The sequence below is a fragment of the Stegostoma tigrinum genome, chromosome 2, assembly GCF_030684315.1.
Source record: "Stegostoma tigrinum isolate sSteTig4 chromosome 2, sSteTig4.hap1, whole genome shotgun sequence".
Classification (NCBI taxonomy): Eukaryota; Metazoa; Chordata; class Chondrichthyes; order Orectolobiformes; family Stegostomatidae; genus Stegostoma; species Stegostoma tigrinum.
In genome coordinates, this window is record NC_081355.1 from 146,385,216 (window position 1) to 146,406,163 (window position 20,948).

Sequence of the window (20,948 nt, forward strand, 5' to 3'; positions counted from 1 at the left end):
AACATTTGGAGGGATATTTCAGAATACCTAAAATAACTGCTTTCCTGTGAGAAGGAAAAGTTCCAATGAGAGGACTCAGCATTTGTTACCTAAAGAACATATGAGCAAGGAACAAGAGTAGGCCACTCAGCCCTTCAAGCCTGCTCTGTCATTCATGACTGATCTTTTTAATCCAACTCTACATTCCTGCAAACTGCCAATAACCTTTCATCACCTTTGAAATAACTGTGCAGAAGCCAGTATCCCATCACCAAGTCACCCTTTATTTATTTGTACACAGGCTGTGGCCAGCCAGCTTGGAGTCAGTTTCCTGAACTCAGGAGATTCTAAATCCCATTATGTTGGCCAGCCAGGGCTTCCTGATTGGCACAGGTTAAAACCCCAATTAAAGATCTCGTAGCCAAACAGATCCACCTTGTTCCAATCACTACACCCTTGGGAATTGAGAATCTCTACCTTTGATTATTCATGCATTGCCTTTTGAGGAAGGGAATTCCAAAGACTCATAATCCTCTAAGGGAATATTTTCCTCCAATCTTGCCTTAAATGGGTGACCCCTTCTTTTTAAACTATGACCCCCTCGTTCCATATTCTCTGAAAAGACAAAACAACCTTTTCACATCTACCTGGTTGTCTTGGATTGCAGGGTGTGTCCAAGTGATTCTTTTCAGATTCAGTTAAATATAGTTAAGAGAAGACTCTACAACATGAATTTACTTAGACATGAACATCTATTAAGTAACAAAAATAAGATGAAAAAGGAAGGAAAGGAATGAGCCTCATATTGTCCTGCACGTCTGAGACGCTTTGATTGACGGTATGACCCTTTGTTATTTTACCTACAAATTTTGGGTCTAATACCACCTGTCTCACCAAAACGTGAAGGAAGAGTGAGGCTTTGAAAGCTTGTGTTTTCAAATAAGCCTGCTGAACTATAACCTGGTGTTGTCTGATTTCTGACCTTGCTCATTCCAAGCATTAGAAACTAAGGAAAATATAAAATTTAAGAGAAAAGCAATATGTGTGTAAAGATGTGTGTCAGTTCAGAAAACTGTTCCAAATATAAAGAATGAAAGAGATTGACTAAAATGCTCATCAGGACAAATAAATTAGAGTGTGGGAGGAAGCTAGCTGGAAATGGAAAAACAGATAGTGAGAACTTTTTCTACAGATATCTAAGAATGTAAGAAGGAAGTAAAGTGAGTGTTGGTTCACTAGAGGTCAAAAATGGAACGTTAATAGTAGACAATAAAACAGATAAAATAAAGAAGTATTGTGCTTCTGTCCTTACTCTACAGGATATAGCAGTTCAAGGGGTTGAATGGTGGCTGAGTGGTTAGCACTGAAGCCTTACAGTACCTGGGGACCAGGTTCAATGCCAGCCTCAGAAGACTGCCTATAAGGGCAGCACGATGGCTCAGTGTTTAGCACTGCTGCCCCACCGCACCTGAGACCCAGGTTTGAATCCACCCTTGGGTGACTGTGTGGAGTCTGCACATTCTCACCGGCATGGATTTTCTCCAGGTGCTCTGGTTTCCTCCCACAGTTCAAACATGTGCAGGCTAGGTGAATTTGCCATGTTAAATTGCCCATAGTGTTCCGGGATGTGTAGATTAGGGGGGATGATTCTGGGTGGGATGTTCTGAGGATCTAAAATCGAAATACTGAGGATGCTGGAAATCTGAAATGATTAAAAAATGCTGGAGAAACTTAGCAGGTCAAGCAGTATCTGTGGAAAGACAAACAGAGGTAACTTTTGAGTGCAGTATGATTTCTTCAGAATTGAAAAGGATTGAAAAATGGTTTTTATCCAAGACAGTAGCGGAGGAGGAATGAAAGGAACAGATGGATGGACACACAGGGGTTTATTATGAGCCTAAGTATGCTATCTGGATCATGTAACCAGGCAAATTCAACTCGAACTTGAAGCAAGGGAGAGTGCTTAATTCGAACACCGAAACATCAGCTTTTGTGCGCCTAAGATGCTGCTTGGCCTGCTGTGTTCATCCAGCTCTACACTTTTGTTATCTCGGATTCTCCAGCATCTGCAGTTCTCATTACCTCTTATCTATGACAGTGGTCTTCCTGACCAGGACGTAGCTCCCTATCCATTCAACCCATTTGACCCTCCTAATCGTACCTGGCCTCACACCTTGCCTTCGCCCTTTTCCCGCTCTGGGCGAGGGGGAGTTCTGCGCCTGCGCCTTGGCGGATTCCTGTCTAGCTGTCAGGAAACATGTAACAAAACTTTGCAACAAAGAGTTGGAGAGTTCGAGATCTCCAGGATTTCACCATGGACTGCAAACGCGGTTTCAAAGGTATCCTTCTGGATGCTGATTGCAATCAGGTCAGTTTGAAACGAGAAGCTAAACTGTGAAGTTCTTAAGAACTATGTATATGTTTGTATGAACCAGAAGCTCCTCGCCTTGCTTGAGGAGGGGGCTGCATATTTGAATCGCTGCTTGCAAGTACTTAGAAATGAACCTCGCTTTGTATTCTTTTCGATGCTGAAGTGAATAATTTCGTTTTTCATTTTAAGGGTTGGGTTTGTAAAATGTCTTCACCTCTTAGTGCGGACACGCTGCGTGGGGGTGGGGTGCCGTTTCTCGGCCGATCGCCCAACTTAAACATCGCACACTTTTTTTGAGGGGGGGGGGAGGGGGAAGTCGGTTCAGCTTCTCGGCACGATGCATTGAGTGAAACGGCTGGGGGAGTGTCTGTTTAATCACGGCGATGGGTGATAGCCAGCCACCGGCACGTCACCGTGTTTCTGGTGAAGATAGATCAGTCCCTGATGTTGGAGAGTTTTCATTCGATCTGTTTAATGGTTTACCGTGCAGGCGTTTACCCACTTCTAAAGTGGCAACAAAAGAGATTGCAACAGCCCAAATAGGTCACTCCCATCACTTTTGCTCAATTCTCAGTTCGTTCTGTCTGAGCTGCAACTCCATTTTACCTGCCTTTGCCCCGAAGCGCCTCCCCCCACTTTAGTTTCCGCACTTAGCGACCACCAGCACCTCAGTCCTGCAAACTCCCCTTGTCTTTGTCCTGACAACCTTTTCGCGGGAAAGGAATTCCCCATTTCTGCTACCCCCTTCAGTGAAAAAGTGTTCCCCCCACCTGAATTGCATGGCTCTGGTTTTCGCCCCCGGCCGGAAATAATTTCTCTGTGTTTGCACGAATGAATACCTGTAAAGTTGTGAGCACTTCATTTTCATCATTCTTCAGTAGAACCATCCCTCGCGGGGTCTGGGACAAAACACACAACTATACCTCCACCCCGGGGCAGTTCACACTGGGTCCCCTCTCCAGGGCAAATGACACTTTGCGTCCACTCCTTGGTCAAGCCACACCATACCCCCCCGGGCCGTCATAAAGTGTACCCCCTTCTGGGGCAAATCACACTGCAACCCTCGGGGTTGATCACACTGTAATAGAACTAATCATACATCCCTCTTTCAGGGCAAGACATAATAGTCATTCACCAGTACGAGTGACACAGTACCACCACCCTCCCCCACTCCGCCCACCACTACCAGGCAAATCACGCAGTGCCCACCCCAGGAAAATTCGCACTTTAATTGAACCCAAAACAGAAAGTCACACATTGACCTTTGTCTGTTCAAATGTCACCTGGACCTTGGCTCTGGTCCCTTCCAGATTCCTCCTGCTGTCCCAGTGCAAGGCCCAGGCCAGTTGCCCCCGCTTACCATACCCTAAGGATGGTCTTGCCCCGGTATTCTGTACGCAAGACATTATAAGGCAAGTTTATGCAACCTATCAGCGTCATTTACCACTTAGGTGATAACTTTGAAGATGTAGCCTTAGTTTTGAATTGCTCCAATTCTTGCTGTAGAAGTTCACAAAGGTCACTGTTAAACTTGGAATTAAGTCGCAATGTGTCACCAGAAGGGAATGTAATGGATTTATTCACCCTGTATGTTGCCTCACATTGTTTCAGATTGACGTGTTTATGTTCCATATTCCAATGTTCTGAGCAAGTTCACTGGAAAACCTAAATACTTTTCGAAATGATCTTGTGTCTTGTACGTTTTCTTTTAAAGAAAATGTTCACAAGATCTGGGCTTTGTGAGGGGTAGGTCATGCCTTACAAACCTTATCGAGTTTTTTGAGGATGTGACTAGAAAAGTTGATGAGGGTCGAGCTGTGGATGTGGTGTATATAGACTTCAGTAAGGCATTTGATAAGGTTCCCCATGGTAGGCTCATTCAGAAGGTCAGGAGGAATGGGATACAGGGGAACTTAGCTGCTTGGATACAGAATTGGCTGGCCAACAGAAGACAGCGAGTGGTAGTAGAAGGAAGATATTCTGCCTGGAAGTCAGTGGTGAGTGGAGTTCCACAGGGCTCTGTCCTTGGGCCTCTACTGTTTGTAATTTTTATTAATGACTTGGACGAGGGAATTGAAGGATGGGTCAGCAAGTTTGCAGACGACACAAAGGTCGGAGGTGTCGTTGACAGTATAGAGGGCTGTTGTAGGCTGCAGTGGGACATTGACAGGATGCAGAGATGGGCTGAGAGGTGGCAGATGGAGTTCAACCTGGATAAATGCGAGGTGATGCATTTTGGAAGGTCGAGTTTGAAAGCTGAGTACAGGATTAAGGATAGGATTCTTGGCAGCGTGGAGGAACAGAGGGATCTTGGTGTGCAGATACATAGATCCCTTAAAATGGCCACCCAAGTGGACAGGGTTGTTAAGAAAGCATATGGTGTTTTGGCTTTCATTAACAGGGGGATTGAGTTTAAGAGTCGTGAGATCTTGTTGCAGCTCTATAAAACTTTGGTTAGACCGCACTTGGAATACTGCATCCAGTTCTGGTCGCCCTATTATAGGAAAGATGTGGATGCTTTGGAGAGGGTTCAGAGGAGGTTTACCAGGATGCTGCGTGGACTGGAGGGCTTATCTTATGAAGAGAGGTTGACTGAGTTCGGACTGTTTTCATTGGAGAAAAGGAGGAGGAGAGGGGACCTAATTGAGGTATACAAGATAATGAGAGGCATAGATAGAGTTGATAGCCAGAGACTATTTCCCAGGGCAGAAATGGCTAGCACGAGGGGTCATAGTTTTAAGCTGGTTGGTGGAAAGTATAGAGGGGATGTCAGAGGCAGGTTCTTTACGCAGAGAGTTGTGAGAGCATGGAATGCGTTGCCAGCAGCAGTTGTGGAAGCAAGGTCATTGGGGTCATTTAAGAGACTGCTGGACATGTATATAGTCACAGAAATTTGAGGGTGCATACATGAGGATCAATGGTCGGCACAACATTGTGGGCTGAAGGGCCTGTTCTGTGCTGTACTGTTCTATGTTCTATGTTCTAACAGACCAGTATTTATTGCCCATACCCAGTTATTGTGAAGAGGCCACCTTCTGAATTACTATAGCCTGTATGTTGTAGCGATTCACGCAGAGCTATCAAGTAGCGAGATCTAGAATTTTCATCTCGGGACAATGGAAGAATGGGTTGATAGTGTGCAGCTTGAAAGAGAATCTGCAGTTGGTGATGTTCTCATGTACTGGCCATGTTTTCAGAAGAAACTCAGTGACTGAGATTTTTCAGTCTCCGCATCACCAGAGACTGGACATATCACCAGGGATGTAGATGTCCCCGTACTCTGGCTCCATGGGATTCGCCACCAAACTTTGAGCTTCCAATGGGCAATTTCCCAGATCTCTCGAGCCCTCCATAAAGGTCTCTGTTACTCAATTACTTACCAGAATAGCTACCCAGGAAATGTTGGACCGAAGAACCATGGTCTAATTCCTGGGTACCCATACAACTCCTCAACCTCTGGCTCCTGCTTCCAAAACCACTCCGACTCCCTCCTGACCTGCCCTCCTCACTCTACCCACCTTTTTTCCCTTACCACATATTTCATCCAACCAAACCACTTGTTCACCTGCACAGTCATCCATTCATTCTTACTCTCACTCTAGAGCATTTAAATTATTACTTATATGGCAGCTGTTGCCATAAAAAGGGGGTGTGGCTGCTGTTTGGCTTCCCTCTGCTGATGTCTCAGAGGCTTCCAACACATTTTACAGGATCCCCCATTAGAAGATTGGCCAGAAATATCAGAGGTAGGTAATTGGGTGGTCTATTGGTCGGTCAGCATCCGTTTGATCTTGTAATGTAATCTAGTAAACATTTTCTGAGATTGTACCACTTAACAGGAACAGCAATGTGAATAGTAGACAGAGTAGGAGTGGATTAATGTTTATGTTTTGTCTCATGGGTGAAGGTAAGGAGGGACTGGCTATTTCAGTGGGACAGGCAAATAAACAACAAATGGCACTGCAGTTCAATTTATGGAACACATTATTGGTGGGGCCAGGAAGTGTATTGAGTTGTTAAGGAACAATGAAAATAGGGGCACCCTAGAAAGAAAGATGTTTAGCAAAGTGTAGTGAACAAAATCTCTAGGTTCAGAGATATGGATCTTAATAGTCAATGCAGATAGAAAAAACCTTAAAGCATAAAAAATTAGTAGAAAGCAAGACCATACCCTCCTCTCGATCTGAAAGGCGGGAACATGTCTCCAAACCAATTAAAGGGGCACCTTCATGAAAACACTAGCTGCATAAGAATATAGAACTTTGGAACAGGCCATTCAGTCTTTTGATCCTGAACCACCACTAAATTAGATGATGGTCTCAGCTGCATTTTTCTGTCCATCCACCATAACTCTTGATTCCCTTCAAAAATTCATCTTAACCTGCAGTGAATAGATTCAATGACCCAAATTCCTCTGTTGTCAGAGGAAGAGAATTCTACACTTGTAACAATCTTTTTGAGAGATAAAGAATTCTAATTGCCATTCTAAAAGAAAGACCTGCCATTCTGAATCTATTCTCCTAGTTCTAGTCTTCTTCATAAGAAGAGACATTCTCCTGGTACATATTCTATGAAGTCCTCACTTGACCTTATTTGTTGCAATAAGGTCTCATCTCATTTTCCTAAACTGCAGTAGTTTTTTCTTTTTTCACTCATGGAATGTGGGAATTGATGGCTGGCCAGAATTTTGAGAAGGTGGTGGTGAGCTGCCTTCTTGAACTGCTGCCATCTGTGCATTGCAGGAAGTCCCACAATGCCATTAGGGAGGAAATTCCAGGATTTTGAGCCAGCGACAGTGAAGGAACAGTGATATATTTCCAAGCCAGGATAGTGACTCATTTAGAGGGAAACGTGGAGTTGGTGGTGTTCCCATATATCTGCTGCCTTTGTCCTTCTAGATGGAGTGATTGTGGGTTTGGAAGGTGCTGTCTAAGGATCTTTGGTGAATTTCTGCATTAGATGATGGTCTCAGCTGCATTTTTCTGTCCATCCACCATAACGCTTGATTCCCTTCAAAAATTCATCTTACCCTGCAATGAATAGATTCAATGACCCAAATTCCTCTGTTGTCAGAGGAAGAGAATTCTACACTTGTAACAATCTTTTTGAGAGAAAAAGAATTCTAATTGCCATTCTAAAAGGAAGACCTTGTGTTTTGTAGACGGTACACACTGCTGCTACTGAGCGTCAGTGGTGGAGGGAATGGATGTGAGTGGATGTGGTGCCAGTCAAGCATGCTGCTTTGTCCTGATGGTGTCAAGGTTCTTGAGTGTTGTTGGGGCTGCACACATCCAGGCAAGTGGGGAGTATTGCACCACACTCCTGACTTGTGCCTTGTCACGGGCATTACTTTTGAGGAGTCAGCGGTGAGTTACATGTTACTGTAATCCTCGTATCTGACCTACTGTTGTAGCTGCTGCATTTATGTGTTGCGTCCTGTTGAATTTCTGGTCATTGGTAAATCCCAGCATGTTGATAGTAGGGAATTCAGCAGTGGAAACACTATTGAGGAACAGTGGTTAGTTTGTCTATTATTGGAGATAGCCATTGCCTGGAATTTGTGTGGTGTGAATGTTACTTGCCACTTATCAGAACAAACCTGGATATTGTCCAGATCTTGTTGCATTTGGACATGGATTGCTTCAGTGTCTGAGGAGTCACGAATGTTGCTGAGCACTGTGGAAGCAGCTGAAGATGATTTGGCCTAAGACACTACCCTGAGGAACTCCTGCAGAGATGTGCTGGAGCTGAGATGACCAACCTCCAACAACCACAACCGTCTTCTTATGTGCCAGGTATGATTCCAACCACCAGAGAGTTTACTCTCTGATACCCATTGATTCCAGTTTTGCCAGGGCTCCTTGATACCACACTCAGTCAAATGTGGTGAAGGGAAATCACTGTCATCTCACCTCTGGAATTCACCTTTTTTGTCCATGTTTGAACCAAGGCTGTAATGAAATCAGGAGCTGAGTGGTCCTGGTGGAACCCAAACTGGTCGTCAGTGAGCAGGTTATTGCTGAATAGATACTGCTTGATAGACACCTTCCATCACTTTATTGATGATCAAGAGTAGACTAATGGGACAGTAATTGGTCAGGTTGGATTTTTCCTGATTTTTGCATATGGGACTTACCTGGACAATTTTTCACATTGTCAGGTAGGTGCTAATGTTGTAACTGTACTGGAAGAGCTTGACTAGGGGAGAAACAAGTTCTAGAGCTCAAGTCTTCGGAATGTTGTCAGGGTCCATAGCCTTTGCAGTATCCAGTGTCTCTAACAGTTTGTTGATATCATGTAGATTGAATCAAATTGGCTGAAAACTGGTATCTGTAATACTGGGGATCACTGGAGAAAGCTGAGATGGGTCAAAAACACGGCACTTCTGGCTGAAGATTGCTGCAAAATCTTATCCTTTTGCATTGAACTGCTGGGCTCTTCCATCATTGAGGATAGGGAGCCTCCTCATCTCGTGAGTTGTTTGATCATCTGCCACCATTCACGATTGGACGTGACAGGACTGCAGAGTCTAGATCCAATCCATTGGTGGTGGGGTCACTCAGCTCTGTCTATCACTTGCTGTTTTCGCGGTTTGACGTGTAAGTGGTCCTGTTTGGTGGGTTCACCAGGGTGACACCTCATCATCAGGTTTGCCTGGTGCTGCTCCAGCCATGACCTCCTGCACCCTCCATTGAACCAGGGCTGATCCCTGGCCTGATGGTAATGGTTGAATGGGGAAAATGTCAGACCATGAGGCTACAGATTGTGCTGGAGTATCATTCTGCTGCTGTTGATGGCCCACAGTACCTCATGAATGTCCTATCTTGAGTTGCCAAATCATGCACAACATGATGGAGGATATGTTCAATGTGAAGGCACGACTTTGTCTCCACAAAGACTGCTCAGTGATTGTTCTTACTGATACTGCCATGGACTGATGCATCTGCAGATGGCACATTGGTAAGGATGAGGTCAGGTGTGTTTTCCCTTCTTGTTGGTTCCCTCACCACTTGCCGCAGACCCAATTTAGCAGCTGTGTCCTCCCGACCAGATCGATCGGCGGTACTGCTGCCAGGCCACTCCTTGAAACCCACCACCCAAAGTACATTTTGTGCCCTTATCACCGTCAGTGCTTCCTCCAAGTGTTATTTAACATGAAGGTATACTGATTCATCAACTGAGGGAGAACAGTATGGAGTAATCAGTAGGAGGCTTCCTGGCCCTTGTTTAACCCGAAGCCACGAGACTTCATGGGGTCCGGAGTTAATGTGGAGGTCACTGAGGGCAACTCCCTCCCAACTATATACCACTGTGCCTCCACCTCAGCTGGATCAGTGCTGCCAGTAAGACAGGACATATCCAGGGATGGTGATGGTGGTGTCTGGGACATTGTTTGTAAGGTATGATTCTGTGAGTATGACTGTGTCAGGCTGTTGCTTGACCAGCCTGTGAGACAGCTCTCCCAATTTTGACCCCAGCCCCAAATGTTAACAAGGAGGACTTTGCGGTGTTGTCAGGGATCTTTCTGCCGTTGTCTTTTCTAGTCTGTCACATTTAATATTTTTGTTGAGACTTTGTAACAATTACCCATTTTAGAGGGCAGCTAAGAATCAAACACATTGCTGTAGAGTCACATGTAGGTCAGACCAGGTGAGGAGACCAGATTTTCTTCCCTGAAAAATCAACAATTGTTTTGTGGTCAACAGTAGAATCTTAATTCCAGATATATTTTATTCAAATCAAATTACGCCATCTGCCGTGACAGAACTCGAACCCAGGTCCCCAGAACATTGGCTATGTTTTTGGACTAATAGTCTATTAATAATACCACTAGGCCATTGCCTCCCCAGGCTTAACCTATTTGGTATTTTCTTCATAAGATGATCATTTCACGCATCTGAACCTTCTCTGAAAAGTTTCTAATACAATTATATATTTTATCAAATAACTAGACCAAAACTCGACATAGGACTCCAAATTGCCCGGAGACGGGATTCCTGGCACCACTAAGCCCAGAGCCTGGTGGCAGTGCCTGGAGATGGAACTCCTGGCAGTGTTGAGCCCAGAGCCTGGACTCTTAGCGGTAGTGGTGCCAGGAGAGAGGACCTTTGGTGGTGGTAGGCCCGGAGCTGGAGCTCCTGGCAGTAGTGGTGCCTGGAGAGGGGTCTCCTGGCGGCATTAGGCCCAGAGCCTGGACTCTTGGCAGTGTTGGCAAGGTGGTGACAGCAGCAGAGCCAGGATCTCGGGGGCAGTGACATCATCATGGCTGTTCCTGGAACAAGGCTCCTTGAGGACTGGAGCATCTTGCAGAAGCCCTGAAGCCATACTTAAGACCCAACCTGAACAGAAGATGAACTCCTATTTAAGTAATTACCGCCTCTCCCTCTCTCCCTATTTATTCCAGTTCCCACTCCCCATCCCCCTCTCTGATGAAGGGTCTAGGCCCGAAATGTCAGCTTTTGTGCTCCTGAGATGCTGCTTGGCCTGCTGTGTTCATCCAGCCTCACATTTTATTATCTTGGAATTCTCCAGCATCTGCAGTTCCCATTATCTCTCTCCTATTTAAGTAACTCATTTTTGAAACTCAAAATAGGGCTGCATTGTGGCGCCAACACACATTTCACTGTATCTTCAAGATCTATGTGACAATAAACAATAATTCATCATCATTCATGTGTTCTCACTGCAAGGCTCCATGCAGCAGTGTTTAATTGTAGTACAGTCATAAAGCCTCCCAATATTTCATATTGTAATAAACAAATAACGACATCCTATTTGCCTCCTTAATCACTTGTTTTACCTGCACAATAAACTTTTGTGAGTCACTGAGATGTATCTTTACCAGAGATCTGCAATCTCCCTATGACACGTTAGGTTAACTGGCCTGTTATTTCTGCTGTCTGCTTCTTGAATAAAATTGTTACATTAGCAATTTTCATATTTGCTAGGATTCTTACAAAATATAAGGAATTTTGGAAGATAATAACCATTGCATCTATAGTCTCCATAGGCACTTGTTTTGAGACTGTAGGAATCAGGTCATCTGGCTTCTGGGGCACAGTTGGTCTCTACGTCTGTAATTTTCCCAGCGGCTTTCCCCTGGCGATGGTGATTGTTTTAAGTTCCTTCCTCCCAGTCAACTCTTGATTATTAAGTACTTTTTTTGGAAGCTAAGTCTTCTACGTTATAGACAGATGCAAAGAATTTGTTCAACGTTAACATGATTTATTTCTTCTCCATCATCAACTTTCCAATCTCACTACATTGAAAATCAACAATAGATTTGCTTACACTTTTCCTATTTAAATACATGTACCCGCATCCAACCTATCATCCTCATACACTTCTGCCAACTCCAATTAGACGCCACCAACTGGAACACCTTCCACTCTCCACCCCTCTCTGCCTTCCGCAAGGACCATTCTTTTTGCCATTCCTTAGATGGTGCCACACTCCCCACCAACTACTTCTACCCACCTGGTACCTTACCCTGTAACCGTAAAAGATGCAACACCTGCCCACACATCACCTCCGTCACCTTCATTCAGGTCCCTAACCAGTCCTTCCAGGTGAGACAGCGCTTTACCTCCATCTCTTCCAACCTAGAGTACTGTATCCGGTGCTCCCGATGTGCTCTTCTCTACATCAATGAGACCAAACGTAGACTAGGTGACCGTTTCATCAAGGATCTCCGCCTGGCCCGTAACAGCCAACCTAACGTCCCAGTCACCATCCACTTCAACTTCGCGCCCTCTTCCCCCTCTGACATTTCCATCCTCGGCCTTCTCCAGTGTCGCAGTGATTCGGAATGCAGATTTGAAGAACAACATCTTATCAACATTGAGTTCTTCAATTTCAAATAACCTTCCCACCCATGCCCAGTTCCCTTTCCAGCCTCACCTCCTCCTTTCCAGTCCACCTACTGACCCTCCTTTTGAGCCAGCAACCAAATTTATCCCTCCCATTGACCAACCAGGTCGCACCTACCACCAGTGTCCACCTATCACCACCAATCTGCTTCGACCTCATACCCCCCCATCTCTTTAACTGCAGTCCCCCCCTACCCTGACATCCAGTCCTGAGGTAGGGTAATACCCGAAATGTTGACTGCTCCTTTCCTGCAGATGCTGCCTGGCCTGTGTGTTCTTCCAGCCTCCTGTTGTTTTTACCCTGCCACCTTTTTGTGTTTAATTTTACAAATTGCATTTAGAAATAACATTCAGTGATTACCTGCGCTACATCTGGTGATTTTACCTGTTAAGTCATAGGTTGAAAGAAATAATTGTCTCTGCTCAGTACCAGTTCAGACTATTAATCGAGATAAAAAAGACTTAAAATCTATCAACAACTCACCTATCTGCTCACCCAATTAATGCGTCACGGCTTCAGCTCTTACATCCATCTGCTGGTGTCTGCCTCTGTCTCTTGGTGGACTCCTTTTATCTAAAAGATCAGACTAGTACATCCTCCTCCTCCGCACCAAATTCACCGATTTCCCAAGCTCTCATTCTGTGTCTACCTGCACACAGTGACATGCTGCTCTCTTCATGCTTGCTTATTTTGTGCATTTAGCAAAATCACACGTCTGCAACACCTGTAATTCTACAGAGATGAGCTAAAACTAGCTACCTTTAGTTAATTGTTTGCATCTCGAAATTTTGGTTTAAAACAGAATTTATCTGTCGAGGCCTGGTTGTGGTTCAGTGGTACTGACTGCACCCCTGGACTGGGTAGCCTGGGTTCAAATCCCACCTGCTCCAGAGACATGTGATTATATCTCTGTGCAGGTTGATTAGTAAAAGTAGGTTAAATAAAATTTGTCTGCATTCTCAATCTCAATATCTAAAACATGTGTTTGTTTTTCCTACATTTGTATGGCATTCTGACACTGAGCCCTCCCCCTCTGCCCATCTGTTATTTATTCTCAGAAGGACTGTCCTTCTAAGCTCTCCCTCGGTCTGAGGTGTGGTGACCGTCAAATGAGAGAGCATCCGTATAGTTTGAAAGAGCTGTGGGACAACTGAGGCTGACCTATGCTAGTGTTTTAGGACTGAGTCAAGGAGGAACTTCTTCACCCAAAGGGTTGTGAATCTGTGGAATTCCCTGATAAAAACCAAAAGAACTGCGGGTGCTGTAAATCAGGAACAAAAACAAAGTCGCTGGAAAAGCTCAGCAGATCTGGCAGCATCTGTGGAGGAGTTAACAGAGTTAACGTTTCGGGTCCGCTGACCCTTCCTCAGAACCGTTCTGAGGTAGGGTCACCGGACCTGAAACATTAACTCTGTTTTCTCCTCCACAGATGCTGCCAGACCTGCTGAGCTTTTCCAGCGACTTTGTTTTTGTTGTTGCTGTGGAATTCCCTGCCCAGTGAAACATTGAGGCTATCTTGTTGAATATTTTTAAGGCAAGGATAAATAGATTTTTGAACAGTAATTAAGGGTTATGGTGAGCGAGTGGGTAAGTGGAGCTGAGTCCATAAAAAAATCAGCCATGATCTTATTGAATGGCGGAACAGGCTCAGTGGGCCAAATGGCCTATTCCTGCTCCTAGTTCTTATATTTACTGGGGGAGTGCTGCACTGTTGAAGCTACTGTCTTTCTGATGACCAGTTAAATTGACATTTCTCTCAGGCAGTCAAAAATATCCCATTGCGTGAAGAAGACCAGATATGATAATACTAGTCATTGCGATGGGCAATATTTATCTTTCAATCAGTATTATTGCAAACCCATTTTCCAGTCATTATCACGTTGCTGTTTGAGAAAGTTTGAAGAACACAGGTTTGTGGCTGTCTATCTTAAAATAGTGACTGTAAAACAGTTGGGGAGGTGATGGCCTAGTGGTATTATCGTTTGACTTATTAATCCAGAGACTCATAGTCTTCTGGGGACCTGGGTTTGAATCTCATCATGGCAGATGGTGGAATTTGAATTCAGTAAAATATCTGGAATTAAGAATCTAATGATAACCATGGATCCATTGTCAATTGTCAGGAAAAACCCATCTGGTTCACCCATGTCCTTCAGAAAGGAAACTGCCATCCTTACCTGGTCTAGCCTACATGTGACTCTAGACCCACAGCAATGTGGTTGACTTCTTAATTGTCCCTCCCCCCAAGAGGGCAGTTGGGGATGGACAATAAATGCTGCCTGGCCAGTAAGGCCTGCATCTCACGAATGAATACTAAAAAAAAATGACCAAGCAAGTCATTCAGTTCGATTGATTTATTGTCACATGAAGCCAAGTACAGTGAAAAACTTTGTTCGTGAACAGTACAGGCAGATCGTTGTAAGCAAGGATATACAAAGACAGACAGGTTACATTGCACAGGGCAGGTGGTAGGTGAGATCAAAGTTCACAAGATCAACATTATTTGAGGCTGGAGAGTCCATTCATTTGTCTGATAACGGCCGGGAAGAAGCTGCTCCTGAACCTACTGGTGTGAGTGTTCAGGCTTTGGTATCTTCTGCATCATGGAAGAAGTTGTAATGAAGCCAGCTCATAACGACCTTCCTAAGGACATTTAGAGATAGGCAATAAATTCTCATATCCCATGAATGTATAAAAAAATGGTACAGTACAGAAACAGGCACGTGACCATCTTGTTAACTCAACTATAGAGGTCTGTGCTGGTGTTATGTTATGTACAACATCCTCACACCATACTTCAGCTTCTTTCTTACCTGTTTATTGTGCTTCCCTTTCAAATTCTGTATATGCTGTATGAATGCTTTTTGCCTCACCCAGGCTTGTGATAGCCAGCTCCACAATCTTAACAAACTTTGGCAAAGAAATTTCTCCTGAACTCCTGGTTGACTTTATTAATGACTAGCCTATATCCATAATGTCCTGTTTTGGGAACTATTATGCGCGGAAATTTTTTCTCTGCGTATAACCTATCAAACCTTTTCATAAGCTTGAGGATGTTAACTAAGCCACCCTCTCCAACCTGATAAGTACACTTTCTCAATTCTGGTAATAATCTTGTTGAATATTTAGTTCAATTTCATCAATACCTCTCAATCCCTTTTTTTTGTGATATGGAAGGTGAAAGAAAAGAAAGACTTGTTTTACCGAAGTGTCCTTTGAAAGAAATGAAAAAGTTCTTAAAAATGGCATCATTTTTGACAGTCACTGAAATGTAATTACCACCTCCGCAGTATTTTCAAGTGGCATTTTGCTGGCTGCCCTCTAAAATCTTAGCTAATTGGCCATGCTCTGTGTGAACCCATGCAATGAGTCAGGTCAAACGGTTTTAATTGCAGGGACAACACAGTAGAATCCAATCTTCAGTTTCACTCTTGTCAATCATAATGATTAAGAAATCTGTTCAGATTTTGATTTCAGTTGCTACATGCGTACATCAACTGGATGGTACCAGTCCAATACCTTGATTTGTTTTCTCTCCCTAAATGGAAAGGTACATGATCATAATAAAGATTCATCTGTAGTTTGCTGTGTGAAGTCGAGTCAGTCAGTTTATGTGTATCTGCTGTTCAAGAAAGCACTGTCACACCTATAACCTGAAGAAAATTGCGCATTGCAATATGCCAAATGCAACTACTTGACAGTAATTGTCTCCTTAGGTAGTCCCACAGAGTAGAGGATACTGTGTCTCCACTTCAGTTTAATGGGTTCTGAGAGGCTGAGAACTCCAAGACCAGGTGGTGTTCGAAGGGTCAGGCAGATAAATGATTTTGAGGTTGGTGTGCTCCCTCTGATGCCTTGACCTCACCTTTCCATGTCCCTAATGAATTGTCTTGATGTACTTCACCGATAGAAGTTCTCTGCTTTGATTAGTCACGAGCCAGCAGCTCCCTGAGTCAGTGTGGATGTTTGATTTCCTCAGAGACGCTTTGAGGGCAACACTGAGGTGCGTCAGCACTCCTAGTTGCCTACGGCTGTGACTGAGTCCCAGATAACATAGTTGCTCCAGCCATCTGGTGTCTGGCATACCTCAGTATGTCCTAATCAGCCGAGCTGGTTTTGAGTGATTAGTGCCTTGACGCTGTGCATGTTGGCTCAGTAGAATTGTAATTGATAGAAATACCCCTCTCCAGGCTGTCAGTTCTTTGACAGTCTTTGTAATGGTCCCATCAGGGAATTTGGTGAACAAGTATGTCACAGTTAGACTTCAACCAGAAGATCTATTATGTAAGACTGGCAGAAGCAAGAGTTGCTGAATTAATGATCTGGTTTCCTGGGGGATTTCTTTGAAAGCCTGTTTTGATTGACAGAATCGTTAATTATGGAAGATATCTTTTCATCTTGCCTTCACCATTTGGACTTCAAAGGGTAGAGAAGCCAATAATTTATAGATCTGAAATTTTCTTGCTTTTTTTTTGCTAACTGTACTGTGCTCCTGTGTATGTCAGGACCTGGTTAGGAGTGATCTGTGAAACTCAGGCCGAAAGAATGTTTCTTTCCTCACAGTATAGTGTAGTTACAGTAAAGGGTACAAAAATTACTGTGGCTTTTGGAGTTGCAATTTCAAAACCAAGTGTTTTACTGCATGAAATGAATGCAATCCATGCACTTAGATTTGTTTTATTCTTTCAATATAATTGCTGAACATTCAGAACCTTTTAAAATGAAGGGACAAACTGAGATCGTTTTAGTAAATGGTGAGTTGTCATGGCAGCAGTTACATAAGATGGTGGCACTTATGTAAATTGCTTTCAGTGAGATAACCTAATGTCATATTTTAAAATCTTTTCAGTGGATATATATATATAAAGAATACATTTTATTTATTAAAAGCACTTTTAGTTCTCCTAATGGCTGTTGTGTAAGTGGGCCACGTGATGTTAGATGAGTCAGAACAGATCTTGTTTGATTTCACTTTTTGCGCTGGATTAGCTAATTTGCACTTATTTGCTATAACATTGAATTTGTGCTCCCAGGACTATGGAGGGGAGCATTCAAAAGGAAGGTCCGTTCAAGAACTGCAGTTAGGTTGTTTTTTTTCCATTTTTACTTCATGGGATGTGGATGTTGCTGGCTAGACCAGAATTTATTGCTTACCCTTGATAGCTATCTAGAAGGGTGAAAAACCCTGTTAGAAGCCTAGTACTACTTAGAAATGGATGTTCTTCAGCTCCATTTTGAAGTGTACAAGACAGATTGGACCCAATGTGTGTCATTCATAAGTTTTACTGGCTTTTGTTGAATCTCACTGAGTGATGGTGAAGTGTAATTCTGACATTGTCTTATTGCAGTGATTGGAATGAGGTTCAAAAACAAAGTCGCAAGAAAAGCTCAGCAGGCCTGGCAGCATCTGTGAAGTGACAAACAGAGTTAACGTTTTGGATCCGGTGACCCTTCCTCTGAGCTCTGTGGAAAGGTCACCGGATCTGAAACATTAACTCTGTTTTTTCCTTCACAGATGCTGCCAGACCTGCTGAGCTTTTCCAGCGACTCTATTTTTGTTCCTGATTTACAGCATCCACACTTCTTTCGGTTTTTATTGGAATGAAGTTGACCAGGTGGATCTTGTTGAATATGAGTTCTCTGATTGGGGCTGTTAACCAGGACCTATCAGGGAGCCCTGGCTAACAGATATAAACAAGCGTCTCAGAGAGTCTCCTCACTGTAGGGGCTGGTCATGAGCTAGTTGGTCAGAGACCATGTCCTGTGCATGTGTAAATACAGGATGATTTTGCCTCTGTGCAACTATTTCACTTAAACATCATTCAGAGCCGTGCTGTGGAGTTACCAAGGGTCAGGATAACTCTTGGCTCCAGGTAATCTGACCCCCATTCATTTTACTACTAACCTAAGCAAAGCATCAGTGGAATGTCAAGAAATTCCGGGGAACCTTGGATGGCAAGAGTTTGATAAAGAAAAATAAGGAAGCACATGTCAGATGCAGTGCATTAAAACAGGGGAGACCTTTCAGAAGTATAGAGAGTGTGTACGTGTTGCTTAAAAAAGCAAATTAAGGGGTAATGAGGGGCCATGAAATATCTTTGGCAAAAGGTATCAAGGAAAGCCCAAAGTTTTTGTATGTGTATTAAGGATAAGAGGATTGGCAACAAAAGAGTGGGACCTATCTGAGACTAAAGGGGCAATTTATGCATGGAGCCTGTGGATGTGGGTTATATCTTAAATGAGTGCTTCTCATCAGTATTCACAGAGGAGAAAGACATTATAGCTGGGGATTTTAGTTGGAAAGGTGAGGTTCTAGGGTATGTTGATTAAAATGAGGAGGAGGCGTTAGATGTTTTAACACAAAGCTGCATAGATCCACAGGACCTAATGAGATTGCTATGGGAGGCAAGGGAGGAGATTTTGGGGACTTGGCAGAGGTATTTAATACTTCACTGGCCACAGATGAAGTACCAGATGACAGGATAATAGCTAATGTGGTTCCTTTGTTCAAGAAGGACAGCAGGAATAAGCCAGGTAATTACAGACCAGTTAGTCTGATGTCAGTGGTTGGGAAATGATTGGAAAAATCTCTGGAGGACACGATTAATCAATACTTAGAAAAGCAGGGATTGATTAGGGAGAGTCAGCATGGGATTTTCCAGAAGACCCTGTCTGACTAATTTAATTGAGTTTTTTGAAAAGGTGACCAAAAAAAATTGTTTAGAGTGGTGTGTTTGATATGGGAAGTTCCCACAAGGAAGGTTGATCCTAAAGATAAGAGCCCATGGAATTCAAGACAGGTTGGCAAACTGGATCCAAAAACGTCAGCTTTCTTGCTCCTATGATGCTGCTTGGCCTGCTGTGTTCATCCAGTTCTATTCCTTGTTATCCCAAAAACTGGCTTACAGGTAGGATGCAAAGGGTGATGTTGGAGAGTTATTTTTGTAATTGGAATCCTGTGACCAACAGTGTACCACAGGAATAGGTGCTGGGGCCCTTGCTGTTTGTTATGTACATTAACAACCTGCACTTTAATGTGGAAGCTACAACTAGTAAGTTTGTGTATGGCATGAAAACTGGTAGTGTTGTTGATAGTGAGAACGATGGTCTTAGGCCACAGTCTGATACTAATCAGCTGGCAAATTGGGTAGACAAATGGCGGATGGAATTTAATCCTGATGAGTCCAAGGTGATGCATTTTCGGGGGCTTAATTGACAAGAAAGTACACAATGAATGGTAGGTCCCTAGTGAGTACTGAGGAACAAAGGGACTTTGGTTTACAAGTCCGCAGATCCCTGAAGGTGTCAGCACAGTAGACAGGTTGATGAGGAAGGCATACAGGATGCTTGCCTTCATTAGCCACAGGGTGTAAAATATGGCAGTAGGGAAATCTTGTTACAACTTTATAATACATTGGTTAGGCCACTTGTGAAATGCTATGTGCAGTTCTGGTCACCACACTATCAGAAGGATGTGATTGCACTGGAGAGGGCGCAGAGGAGATTTACCAGGATCTGGGAGGCCTGGGATGAAAAGTTTTAGTGAAAAGGAGAGACTGGATAGGCTGCGTTTGTTTTCCTTGGAGCAGAGGAGGCTGGAGGCAGATATGATTGAGATAAACAAAATTATGAAAGGCATAGATAGAGTAGACTGTGAGATTCTCTTCCCCATCCCCATGTATCTGAGATCAGAGGGCATAAGTTTAAGGTGAGGAGTAAGTGATTCAGAGAAGATCTGCTGAATTTCTTTTGCAGGGGACAGAAAAAAATGGAATGTGCTGCCTAAGAGGGTGTGGAGATGGAGGTACACTCGCAACACCTAATCAGCGTTTGATTAGCACTTAAAATTCCAGGGCATAATAGGCTATGGATCAAGGGCAGCTAAATGATATTAGTGCATAGTTTGGAATTTGCTGGTTGGCTTGGACATGATAGGCTGAAGGGCCTGTTTTTATGCGGTCTGACTTAATGAAATTCCTGAAGGATTTGTTCAATACTGTGTCCATGTCTGCCTCTGTAACATTGTAAGTTGTTCAGGTGATCTGTCGTTTTCCCTGACAACTATGTCATTTATGAATAAAATGAATAATACTTCCTTGCCAGAGGTCCATGCAAGTGTGCATTTAAATGAGGCACACTGATAATGGACCAAGTAAAAATTGCACTTTCTCTCAGAGTATTTTTCGATTGATCTCAATAACAGTTACAAGAATACTTTAGTTTAAAATTGGATTAAGTCCCATGATGAATGTCTGGTGGTGATTTACACGTTAGAGAGTAAATAGTGAACATCAGGGACAATAAGAGTGCGGAGTGGTTGGGAGGAACGGAACAATTGTTGGTGACCTTGTGTCCACACATTATCTGCTGTATTTCTCCATGACAAAATAATGGCTACAGTTCAAAAGAACTTAATTGACTTTGACACATTTATTCATTCATGGGATTTGAGCTGTCACTGGCTAGGCCTGCACTTATGGCTCATCCCTAATTTGCAGTTTTGAACAAAAGTCATGCCAGACCCAAAATGTTAACTCTGTTTCTCACTCTCTACAGATGCTGCTGAAATTCTCCAGCATTGTCTATGCTTGCCTCTGGGTTACTGGCCTAGTAACATTACCTCAATGCTAGTGTTGCTGCTGGAAATCCTGAGGTGATTACAAGAAATGAATAAATGCAACTTTATTTCTATTACTGAACTGTTAGAAAACAAACTGCAAAACTCAGT

At 43.5% G+C, this 20,948-nt stretch overlaps 1 protein-coding gene across 2 annotated transcripts in view; it reads left to right on the top strand.

Moving 5' to 3' along the window:
• The first annotated feature begins 2,213 nt into the window (after positions 1 to 2,213).
• Positions 2,214 to 20,948, top strand: part of prkag2a (protein kinase, AMP-activated, gamma 2 non-catalytic subunit a) — a 447,918-nt gene continuing 429,183 nt past the window's right edge. The window contains exon 1 of one of the 2 annotated variants that reach the window (XM_048551429.2): positions 2,214 to 2,347. In XM_048551429.2, the coding sequence (XP_048407386.1) occupies positions 2,294 to 2,347 (54 nt within the window). In that variant the 5' untranslated portion in view covers positions 2,214 to 2,293. The remainder of the gene's footprint in view (positions 2,348 to 20,948) is intronic. The other variant, XM_048551437.2, reaches the window with a different exon arrangement.